This window comes from Gallinula chloropus, assembly GCF_964237585.1.
Source record: "Gallinula chloropus genome assembly, chromosome: 8".
Lineage (NCBI taxonomy): Eukaryota > Metazoa > Chordata > Aves > Gruiformes > Rallidae > Gallinula > Gallinula chloropus.
Window position 1 is genome coordinate 28,379,421 of NC_140093.1, and position 11,996 is coordinate 28,391,416.

Consider the following 11,996-nt stretch of genomic DNA (forward strand, 5'->3'; position numbering starts at 1 on the left):
TAAAAGTAAAATCACACAGAGACATTGTGGCCCTTTGCCACAGGGGCTGTTTTGCTGTTGTTTGAGTTCTGCCGGTTTGGGAGTCTTGGGTGCAGACAGGATGCTTGCTGACTCGTCGTCCTCCTCAGCCACTGGGGTATATTGGTCACGGGGGCACCCAATGATCCAGTCCTGTGGACAAAGACTCACCATTTTCATTAGTCTTATTCCGGAGGTCTGGCTTAACGGACTTAAGCGGACACCATTTAATTCTGCCATCATTTTTAATGGCAGCGTACCCTCGTCCCATTAGGACAAACCTCCACCCCTGTTCCCATTCTCCCAGCTCATTTCTGATTACAACCAGTGGACCTTCATCTAGCGCTCAAGTGGCCCAATGTTTTTGGGTAGGACTGTTTACCTCCTCTCCTCGGGGGAACTGATTCAGTGCTAACAGAGCAGTTGCCAACAGGCGTGTTTGGTCTCCTGGAGGAATGACATTGGTGAAACCCTCTGCCTTTGCTATCACTTCTAATTTAGATTTTACTGTTTGGTTCGCTCTCTCGACTATGGCTTGCCCTGTGCTATTATACGGGATGCCGTACGTTAAGGTAGTACCCCATTTCTGAGCGAATGCCTTGACTGTTTTGGAGACAAAGTTTGAGCCATTGTCTGTTTTAATCTGATTAGGGATGCCAAGCCATGCCATGGCTGTTAGCCAGTGCTGAATGGTCGCTTTCGCGTCGGCCTTAAGGTGTTGTGTAGCTACGATCACCCCACTATATGTGTCTACAGTTACTGCTAGCCATGCTTGAGGTTTCAGCAGCTGACAGAGTGTAAAATCTGTCTGCCACACCTCAGAGGCTTTAAGGCCTCTGGGATTGACTCCACTGCACCACAGTGGTGATTTCTGGCAGTGAGGGCACGTGGCTACTACGTGTTTCGCGTCCATGACTGAGATCCCGCATCTCCTTGCTAGCGCTTTAGCTCCTATATGGAGAGACTCCTGTAACTGACGAGTGTCTCTTAGTGTCCACAACCCTTTTGCAGCGGCGTCTGCTTTGTCATTGCCTGTTTGGAAAAACCCTTTTACCGGGTTGTGGCTGTTGATGTGGATGACTGATACGGTGCCCTTTCGAGAAGAAAGCGCTTCTTCTAGCATTAAGGCTACTGTAGATGTTGACACACCAGGTCCTGACATGGCTAAGCAAAGCTTGGCTGCAAACATTGAGTCAGTCACTATGTTGAGGTGCTCCGTTGGAAACAGTTTGCACGCCAGCACAATGGCCATTGTTTCTAGCTGCTGCACTGAAAGCCCACAGTCAGTCATATTAACGCAGTGCCATCCTTCTTCTGCTTGCCATACCGCAGCCGCTGTTGAGGTTGCTGAGGATGCATCTGTGAAGACTGTTGGTCCCTGTTGGGGTCGGTCCAAGACTTTTTGTGTAAGGTTGATGTCGATAACCGCCAGCATCTGAGTCCATGGGGGCTTTGCAGCGTACCCAATTTCTCCGCCAAATCCGACCAGGGCTATAGCCAGACACTCTGACATTGCCACTGATTGTGCTGGGAGCTGTTTGCGGAAGGGTAGGTATATCTTGGCTGGTTCGATGCCCAGGTGTCTTAGGGCAAGTTTTCTGCCTTTCATGATGAAGTTACTGAGGCACTCAACTCCTGGTGAGAATGCACGCAACGGCTTCCCCAGGACTACCCACTGTATGGGTGTAGCTTTTTCAGGGGGGCCTTGGGCTAGTGCTCCTACTCCCCCTCCCTCTGTGAAGTGTACATACAGATCAAGTGGTACGTCTGGGTTCCAACTAGTGAGCATGCCTGATGATATCTGTTGCTCGATAAAATTGAGAGAGTTCATTGCCTCCACTGTCAAACATTTGTGCTCCCATGGGTTTTTTCCCTTTAAGAGATCGTACAGGGGGTTCATGATTTCTGGAGGGATCAGGACAATGTTACGGAGCCATTGCAAGGATCCCACTAATCGCTGCATATCATGGAGCGTTTTAATGTTTCGGCAGATTTTTATTAGAGGTGGGGTTACATAGGAACTTGTGATCCCCACCCCCAGGAAACTTACACATGGCTCCTTTTTGATTTTTGCACTCGCAATTTTGAACCCATTTGATTTCAGAGTCTCTGAGACCGTTGTGACTAACTGGTCTACCTGATTTCCTGTTGTTGCAGCGATCAAGATGTCGTCCATGTACTGAATGATGGTCGCAGTTGGGTCGCTGCGTCGGACCGGTGCCAGCGCTCGATCCACCGTGATCTGGCAGATAGTGGGCGAGTTGATCATTCCCTGAGGCAGCACCTTCCACTGGAAGCGCAGGTTAGGGCGTTGGCTGTTTGGGAATACAACAGAAAAAGCAAACCGCTCCTTGTCCTCCTCATGTAGAGGGATGAAGAAAAAACAGTCTTTAATGTCAAGGACGGCACAAGGTTGCCCATTCGGTATCATAGAGTTCATGGGCAGCAGTGTTTGGACAGGACCCATAGGTTGAATTCTCTTATTTACATCCCGCAGGTCATGTAGGAGGCGAAACCCCTCACCAGTTCTTTTGGGTATTACAAAAACTGGGGTGTTCCACTGGCTAGTAGATGGCTCTATGTGACATCGTTGTAGCTTGCGGTCGACTAGCGCGAGAAGTGCATCCATTCGAGGGTTTGGCAGGGGCCACTGCTCGACCCACACCGGGTCGAATGATTTCCATATTAGTTTAATTGGTGGGAGTGGGTATATTGCAGTGGCCCTTACTATAAATTTGTTACCCTGGCTTTCAATAGGGCTAAAGCATCCCTTCCCAACGAGGGTGGGACTCCTGACATGACATATGGAAAGAGGGTGATGGTTTTTTCTGGTCCCTTTTCAGTATGGAGTGTGATTGCTATCAATTGAGTGCTCTTTCTGGCTTGGGTTAGTCCCCCAACCCCGCCCACCATGGGGGCATTTTCCAATTTCCAGTGTGAGGGCCAGTTCATTTTGGGGATGCCTGTGACGTCTGTTCCGGTATCAATTAAAAAGGGAACACTGATGGTGGTGTCATTTAAAGCATTGTAAAGGGAGCAGACTCCTCACACCTCTGGCGGGTTGTCACATTTTACAGCCAGGGACACCCTGGGGTCCCATCCCTGGAGGGTGGTCCCATCCCTGATCCCTGCTGTCCCTGAGGTGGGGGGTCTTAAGTGGTTGTGGGGGGCATGGGGCATATGGGAATGATGGGGAGAGATATCAAGGAAATCAAGGGAGAAAAGAGTAGGTTGTGGTGTGTTTCAGGGTGTTGGGGGGCCACCAAGGAGTGCTGGGGTGCATAAAGGAGGGCTAGAGAGGGAGGGGTGGCACCTCCAGGATGGCACATAGCATTCCAGCATATGTGCTGCAATGGCATGGAGGTGGCGTAGGATGTGCTGGGGGGGTATGGTGAGATTTGTTAGGGGAAGGGGGGTTTGAAAAGCATACAGGGAGGTGGGAGGCCACCAAGGGTTCTGGGTGTGGTTAAGGGTAGGCTGAGATTGGGGTCAAGACGTGGAGGGGTACCCGTGATTGATGAAGGAGGGGGGTGTATGAGAGCACTTGCATGAGATATGCAGGGATTTGGAAATGAAAATGGGAGGTTTTAGGGGGGTAATATGGTGCTGGGAGCTATAAAAGATGGGCTAGGTGAGCTAACGTGGGGATGAGGACGAGAGGAACCAGTTGGTGCTGAGATGGAATTTGGGGTCGTAGGCGGGCTCTGGGGTGATTTGGGGACTTTTGGGAGTGAAAAAGGGAGGGTTGGGTGACAATGGCATGCTGGGGGGCTATCAGGAGTTCTAGGGGGGTGCTGAGGGAGCTGGGGTTGCATTTAAGGGGTGGCAGGGGAACTCATGGGTGCTGGGAGGGGGCGTGGAGATGTTTTAGCAGGGTTCTGGGACTGGATATGTGGGCATTTGAGGAGGGAAAGGGGAGGTTTAGGCCAGTAATATGGTGCTGCACTTTCCAGCTATACCAACACCCAACTTTCAACCTGTTAAACATCCAGCAGTACGTCCCAAGCAAAAGGTGTGAGGGATGAAGGATGTTCCTGGCCTGAAGCCTTCCCAGGGAGCTGACAGGAAGCTGCAGATTCCTACAATGGACACGACCCTAATATTCCTTGACATAATTTTCCGGCTCTACCAGGATCCACCTTCCAACTTATAACACGTAGTGTAATAGCTCCTGAAGAAAAGGTGTTCCTGGCATGAAACCTCTGCAGGTAGCACACCAGCAGCCCCATTAACCTCAGCTATCGACAGACTGAACTTCTGACATGTTGTGGTTTTGCCCCAGCTGAGAGCCGGGCACCAGGCAGCTGCTTGTTCATTAAGAGGGTGTGGGGAGGGAGGAATTGAGGGAGGGGGAAAGGGAGGGAGAAGGAAAAACAATGAATCCATAACCTCGAGGTTTGGGAAAAGGACAGTTTACTGGGACAGCAGAGAGGGAGAAACAACAGTAACACTTTGTAATAAAATATACAAATCTGGTGATACACAGTGTGGTTTCTCACCCAACTGGAAAGCTCAGAACATACAGCTCAGAGCCATCCCAAAAATGGACGGCTCCCAAATCCGTGCATCCTGGAGCTGCCTCCTCCTTTCCCCAGCAATCAACCCTTTATGCTGAGCATCTAGTAATTGGAATGGAATCTCCTCTTCAGCCAGTTCAGATCACCTGTCCTGGCTGTGTCCATTCCCTTCTCCTTAGCAGGGAAATATGAACAACTGCAAATTCCTTGATTGCCTGGTAACAACTAGAAACATCCATGTTCTATCAGCACTGTTCTCATTCCAGCTCCCATACTTTGCATTCTTCTGGCAGCTAGAAGGAAAATTAACTCTATTCTGGACATTACGGAGCACTTCATTAGACTTCTGAAAGATGGGATGTTTTCTAGCTCTCTGAAGCTCAAAAGAGAAACCAGAGAGATGAGTGGCATCTGAATGTCAAAAAGCAAGCAGAGGTGGAAACCTGTGCTGAACTGAAGTTCATACATACATCCAGTCTGCGGAAAGGTGTCCTTAGTCGTAGTTGTATCATCAGGGGAAATGAAAACACCTGAATGATGATGGAAATAAAAGAGATTGAGTAGCGGTAGTGCCGGTACAGGGCAAGGTGAGCATTTCTTATGCTGACGTGAATGGCTTAACCAAGACCTGGAGATACTGCATCAGAAATGGGTTGAACATGAACCATGTTATTATAGTTTAGACAAAGTAGAAGGAAAAATGGCAATTGAAAACCCTACTAAATACAGACTGGTCCTAACGTGAGTTACATGGACAGCTATGTGCAGAAAAACATGAGCAGTTTATTGCTGCTTAGATACTACCAGCCATCAGTTTCCACATGGCATCCTTGAGCTCCTGGTTCCTCATGCTGTAGATGAGGGGGTTCACTGCTGGTGGAAGCACTGAGTAAAGGAATGACAGTACCGGGTCCAGAAATAGGGAGGAGATGGAGGGGGGCTTCAGGTAGGAAAACACACCAGTGGTGACAAACAGGGAGACAACAGTCAGATGAGGGAGGCAGGTGGAAAAGGCTTTGTGCCGTCCCTGCTGCGAGGGGATCCTCAGCACAGCCCTGAAGATCTGCACATAGGATACCACAATGAACACAAAACCACCAGAAACTAAGCAGGCACTGACCACAATGACTGCAATCTCCCTGAGGTAGGCATCTGAGCAGCAGAGCTTGAGGATATGGGGGATTTCACAGAAGAACTGGTCAACAGCATTGCCATGGCAGAGGGGCAGTGAAAATGTACTGACTGTGTGCAGCACAGCAAAGAGAAACCCAGTGGCCCAGGCAGCTGCTGCCATGTGGACACAAGCTCTGCTTCCCAGGAGGGTCCCGTAGTGCAGGGGGTGGCAGATGGCAACATAGCGGTCATAGGCCATGACAGTGAGGAGATAGTACTCTGCTGCAATTAAAAATACGAAGAAAAAGAGTTGAGCGACACATCCTGTGTAGGAAATGGCCCTGGTGTTCCACAGGGAATTGGCCATGGACTTGGGAACAGTGGTGGAGATGTAGCCAATGTCAGCAACAGAGAGGTTGAGGAGGAAGAAGTACATGGGTGTGTGGAGGTGGTGGTCACAGGCTACGGTGATGATGATGAGGCCATTGCCCAGGAGAGCAGCCAGGTAGATGCCCAGGAAGAGGCAGAAGTGCAGGAGCTGCAGCTCCCGTGTGTCTGCAAAGGGCAGGAGGAGGAACTGGCTGATGGAGCTGCTGTTGGACATTTCCTTTCTGTGGGCATGGAGACCTGTTCAAGGAAAAGGCAGTTGGGGAAAGAAGTTAGGGAACTCTGAGGAAATCTTCTTGCAACTCTTAGGGATCACACTCAGATTGACTGGTCCTCACAGAGGGAGGTCTGTTTGGTGCTGGCTTGAGCGTGCCACTGCTGGGAGCAGGGTCAGCTGTGGGCTTTCGAGAACTCAGTCCTCCCTGACAGCAGTCAGTAAATAGAAGGATGGTGAGATCTCAGCCTAATCCCCTGTGGATAGGAATGAGCTTTTCAGCACTGTCACTCCAGTTTCACCTGATGGCAGGGCAGAGCTTTGAAGCTTTGGTAACTGTGGGACAAAGACAGCAAGGACAGGAGGGGAAACAGTGCGAAATGCTCCAGCCAAGGCTGGAAGGACAGAAACAGACAGACAGGCACTCAGGAGTTTCTCCTTATTTTGTGTTTGCTATCAAGGACAAGACTCAGTCAGAAACCCTGGAACTCTGCATGCAGAGTCTGTGCTGGGTGGATGAAACCAGAGAGTTGCAGTAGGAAAGTGTGAGCACTGTGGGGGTGTCAGGGAGTTACCAAATCCCCACTGCCAGGGCATTTCTGGGAGCAGCTCCCTCTGTTTCTGCTGCCTGAGCTGCTTCTCTTTGCCCATGTCACCTCCTTCTCTGTGCTCACAGACATCATCCAACCTGCCCTGTACTGAGCTCTACTCTGCAGAGCCCTCCTGGCATCAGGGCACTGCCCCGGGGATCCTCTGTGTGTGCAGGGCTCAGGAGAAGCTCTGACAAGTCCTAATGACCAATGTGTTTGCACTGCCTTCTGCAAAGCGATTAAGAAAAGCTCAGCTCCCAGTTCCCAACCAGTACACAGGAGCAGAAAATTCAAAGCAAAGTCTCTTCACCTGAGTGGAAAATGCATCCTTGGTGTTCTTGAACATACCCAGGGAAGTCGCCAGGGATCCTCTGGAGCTGGGAGCAAACCTGTCCTACACAGCACACTGACAGCAGAAGGAGCCTATACTGTCCTTTGATGGATCACACTCTCCAACCCACAGGTCCTTCTCTATCCCTGTGGAAAGCCCATGAGCCAGGCTGAGTGCTGACCCTGGCAGCAGCAGAGTCCCTGCCCCAGCACACAGTCCCGGCAGGCAAAGGGACCCTGCTCACAAGGACAGCCCTGGGCACCCCTGGGTGCACACGCTGCTTCACACCTCTGCAACCATGCCCAGGAGAAGACAGCTGTCCTGCCCTGTCCCTCTGATGGGGCAGAAGGGCATCCCTTCCAGGCAGCACTTTCTGGTCCTAGAGAGAACCTGTCCTCCTGACAGACCCCACACACTGCCCCATGTCCCAGCTTTAGGAGATCCCTCCAGGAACAGAACCTGCATTGGCCTGCACCCACAGACATACCAGGCAGAGTGCTGTGGAGATTTCACCTCCAGTGAGCTCTCAGCATCCATCAGCTGCTTCTTCCTCCTCCTGGCCTTTAAAAACACACAGGAGCTGCAGCTTCTGAAATACTGTCTCTTCCTGGGCATCTTCCTGGCTGCTCCTCTGGGCAACAGTTTAATCATCACTGTTATAGTCTCTCCAACATTTTCCCCTCCCTCAGCAGCCAGTCCCTGGCTGGCAGGGTTTGTGGAAGAATTTGGGCAGGTCATAGGGCAGTTATAACCTCTTACAGCCTGTGACTTTACAGCTGCACAGGCAAACAACCCTGGCAAACTGACACGCCTCATGATCGATGGGTGCCTTGACTACATCATCCCAATCCCATCCCCATCCCAATCACATCCCATCTGTCCTGCATCTTGCCAGGGCAGTATTAACTTCCCCAGGCAGGCAGCACAGGAGAGCTGAGTTAGCCCATGCTGTTTTTCACACCACTTGACATCACTCCCCTATAAAAAGGGCTTGTTGGGGAGGGGCACTCCTGGTGCCTCCAGGGCAGTGCAACTGCATCCAAGTCATCGGACTGGTCATAATGTTGTGCAGTTATTGGGTCATAACTGGGTATAAGTGAAATTCACTGTGGGCTGGTTTTGTCCTCCTTTCATTGTGATTTTGTCAGTAAACTGTACTTAGGCCACAGGTTGGAGCAGAACCACCACACGCCTTTTTAAATCACAAGGTGGGGCCTGAAGGTTTTGATAATGGTAGAGGATGAGGTCAGGGATGCTTTTTCCTCCCCTTTTCCCTTTAGGCTTTTTACATCATCTGTTGAGAATGTTGACTATCCTGGGATGTTCAGACCAGCATATGTGTCTTGCTCTCTGTCCTGAATGTCTGTCTGAACATACGTGTAACCAACAACTGTTCCAAGAATATTGCCAAGAGGTCTTCCCTGGGCTGAAGGGTCAGGGGTGGCATGGGGTGTGGGAGGGCATGAAAAAATACCTAGACAAGAAAAACAGATCCAGAGGCACTGTGGCTGCCCAAGCCTCAGAAACCACCACCACAGCTGAGCCAGAAAGAATCCTTACAACAGGCACTGGAGCTACCCATGCCTCAGAGAGTGCAGTTCCTCCAGTCTCACCAAGAAGCACCATGGGTGCTCAAACCTCAGAGGCCAACCCCAGAGCTGATCCAGACAGCCAACCAGTACGACTGTCAATCACCTCTATCCAGAAGAAGAAATACATGGAGAAATCACTCCTCATTGTGAAAGATGATGATGAACTGGGACCATTGCAAGGACCTGAAGAGGCAATACCAGAGGTTATAACCCAATCCTTGTCCTTGAGCTGAAAGACAAGCCTTCAGGCGCATTCCAGGGGAGCACATCATCACCTGGCTGCTCCGATGCTAGGACAATGGGACACGCAGCAGGGAGAAGGCAGGGAGGCCAAGCAGCTGGGATCCCTGTCCAGAGAAGGAGGCAGTAACAAGGCAATTGGAAGGAAGTCTCAAGCTCTCAGCCTCCGGAGGTGACTTTGATCAAGTGTAAGGGCAAGGTACCAGTTCATTGAAGATGCTGTCTATTAGCCAGACAAGTGGACAACCATGGAGCAGGATATCCATTATTTGATGGGATTAGCCATGTGAGAGATGATTTAGTGTGGTCCTGATGATTTGCAGCTCTGTCCATACTGTGCATAGACTTCCTGCAGAGAGGGCACTTTGAAGACCCAAAAGGGTACCAGTGGGCTTTTGGAACAGCAGCCTCAAGGACAGAAGAAATTGAATAAGTGTCTCTTCTGCCTGGACGGTCAGAAGACCCTTCTGTTGTGGGGCTGCTAAAGGTTGAAGAACAGTGAGTACCAATTGCTACCATGATGGTGGACAGGCAACAATACCACACCCAACAGAGACTCCCTGATTCCCATTCAGAAACTGATCATCAACTGGAGAGTCAGGGAGTGATTGGTAGAACCCGCTCATCCTTCAACAGTTTGATCGGGCCAGTGCAGAAGCCCAATGCAGAGTGGAGGCTGACGCTGGACTATCGTGCCCTGAGTGCTCCCTCTGAGCGCTGCAGTGCCAGACATGGTGGAACTCCAGTATGAACTGGAGTCAAAAGCAGCCAAGTGCTACACTACAATTGACATTGTAAATGTGGTTTTCTTGACTCCTTTGGCAGCAGAATACAGGCCACAGTTTGCTTTCAGTTGGAAGGGAATGCAGTACACCTGGGATTGACTGCCCCAGGGCTGGAAACACAGCCCCACCATCTGCCATGGACTGATCCAGTCTGCATTAGAGCTGGATGAAGCCCCAGAGCACCTACAGTATATTGATGATGTCATGGCATGGGACAGCACACCTGAGGAATTTTTTGAGAAAGAGAAGAAAATAATCTGAATTCTGTTAAAGCTGGTTTTGCCATCAGACAGAGTAAGGGCAAGGGACCTGCTTAAGGAATCCACTTTTTAGGAATAAAATAGCAGGATGGGTGTCATCAGATCCCATTGGATGTTATCAATATAATAGCAGCTATGTCTCCACCCACCCACAAAAAGGAGACACAAGCTTTCCTAGGCACTGTGGGTTTCTGGAGAATGCATATCCCAAACCACAGTTTCATTGTCAGCCCTTTCTACCGTGTAACCTGGTAAGAGAACGATTTCCAATGGGTCCCTGACCAGTGAGAAGCCTTTGAAGAGATCAAACAGGAGATAGTCTGTGTAGTAGCCCTTGGGCCAGTCCAGACTGTGCCAGATGTAAAAAATGTGTTCTACAGGACAGCCTGGGAGAATGACCCTACCTGGAGACTCTGGCAGAAAGCACCAGGGGAGGCTCAAGGTCAGTCTCTCTGGTTTTGGAGTCGGGGTTACAGAGGATCCAGACACTCTAACAGAAAAGGAAATACTGGCCGTCTATGAAGGGGTTCGAGCCACTTCAGAAGCGATTGGAACTGAAGCCCAGCTCCTCCTGGCACCCCGACTGCTGGTGCTGGTCGGGATGTTCAAAGGGAAGGCCCCTCCTACACACCATGCCACTCATGCTATGTGGAGCAAGTGGGTCACATTTATCACACAGTGGGCTGGAATAGGAAACCCCAATTGCACAGAAATCCTGGAAGTGATCACAGACTGGCCAGAGGGCAAAGATTTTGGAATATCACCAGAGAAGCAGGTGACGTGCTGAATAGTGCATAGTGTGTAGTGAACGTCCAGAAAATTAGAAAAAATATGCCCTGTTCACCGATGGGTCCTGTGGCATTGCTGGTAAACATCAGAGATGGAAAGCTGCTGTATGGAGTCCTACACAAATTGCAGAAGCTGCCTATGGAGAAGGCAAATCCAGCCAGTTTGCAGAGGTGAAAGCCATCCAGTTGGCTTTAGAAAATGCCAAAGGAGAAAAAAGGCCAAATATTACATATTTCTCTATAGTGTTTCCTGGATGGTGGTCCATGGCAGATAGTCTAAATAATAAATACTGTTATGAACCTCCCCAGTACTGTGAAAATGTAAGATCTGGGCATGATTTAGATGGTGTGGAAACAGGGGTGGATAATGTCCTTCTACTGGACAGGCCAGAGCTCACCTCCCCAAGCAGGCTGCAAAGCTGAGCTGAGTTCACCTGGGCTGTTTTCCATACCACCTGACATCACTTCCCCATCAAAGGGGCTGGTTGGGGAGGGCTGGTCATGGCATGGCAGAGCACTCTGTTATTGTTGGGTTTGTAAGGTTCTATCTTTGCTATCACTGGGTATGAGTGCAATTTGGGCTGTTATTGTTCCCCTTTTATAGTGCTTCTGTAAGTAAACTGTCCTTATCCTAGCCCACAGAGGCTCTGTCTGTTTCTCCTCCGCGAGTGAGAGAGCAGCATGTGGGACTCAGCCATTGTTTGGGGCTGAACCACCACAGTTTCCAGCCACAAGCAGCGAGCTTCTCTAAGAGAAAGTTCTGGAAAAATGTGTCCAATGTGTTGCCTTTTGGTAAGGCATGGCGACCTGGTTCAGGAACGGCAACGGCGCCACACTCTGGCAGCACGGTCCATTCAGCTCACAGACACCAATGTGGTGGACGGCAAATGGCGTTTATTAGAGAGGGGCGCGGGGCTTTATACCCCAGGGATCGGATGTCACTCCCGTCCGCTTACCTCACCGGCTACCTACTATTGGTTACCTAAAGAGAGGGGGGGGTCCTACCTTTCCGTACAGCCCGAAATCTTCCGACCGCCAGGCCCTATCTACCGACACCAATGCCTTGCTAAAGTCAAGGTAGACAACATCCAGAGCCCTTCCCTTGTCCAAGAAGCAGGTCACTCTGTCATAGAGAGAGATTCAGTGGGTCAAACAGGACCT

At 50.3% G+C, this 11,996-nt stretch overlaps 1 protein-coding gene across 1 annotated transcript; it reads right to left on the bottom strand.

Annotated features, from left to right (window-relative positions):
* Positions 1 to 5,328: 5,328 nt before the first annotated feature.
* Positions 5,329 to 6,252, bottom strand: LOC311194487 (olfactory receptor 14I1-like; the record flags this gene model as incomplete). The annotated part of the gene is made up of 1 exon (XM_084267593.1): positions 5,329 to 6,252. One exon carries the CDS (start codon positions 6,250 to 6,252, stop codon positions 5,329 to 5,331), a length of 924 nt encoding a protein of 307 aa, XP_084123719.1.
* Between the last annotated feature and the right edge of the window lie 5,744 nt (positions 6,253 to 11,996).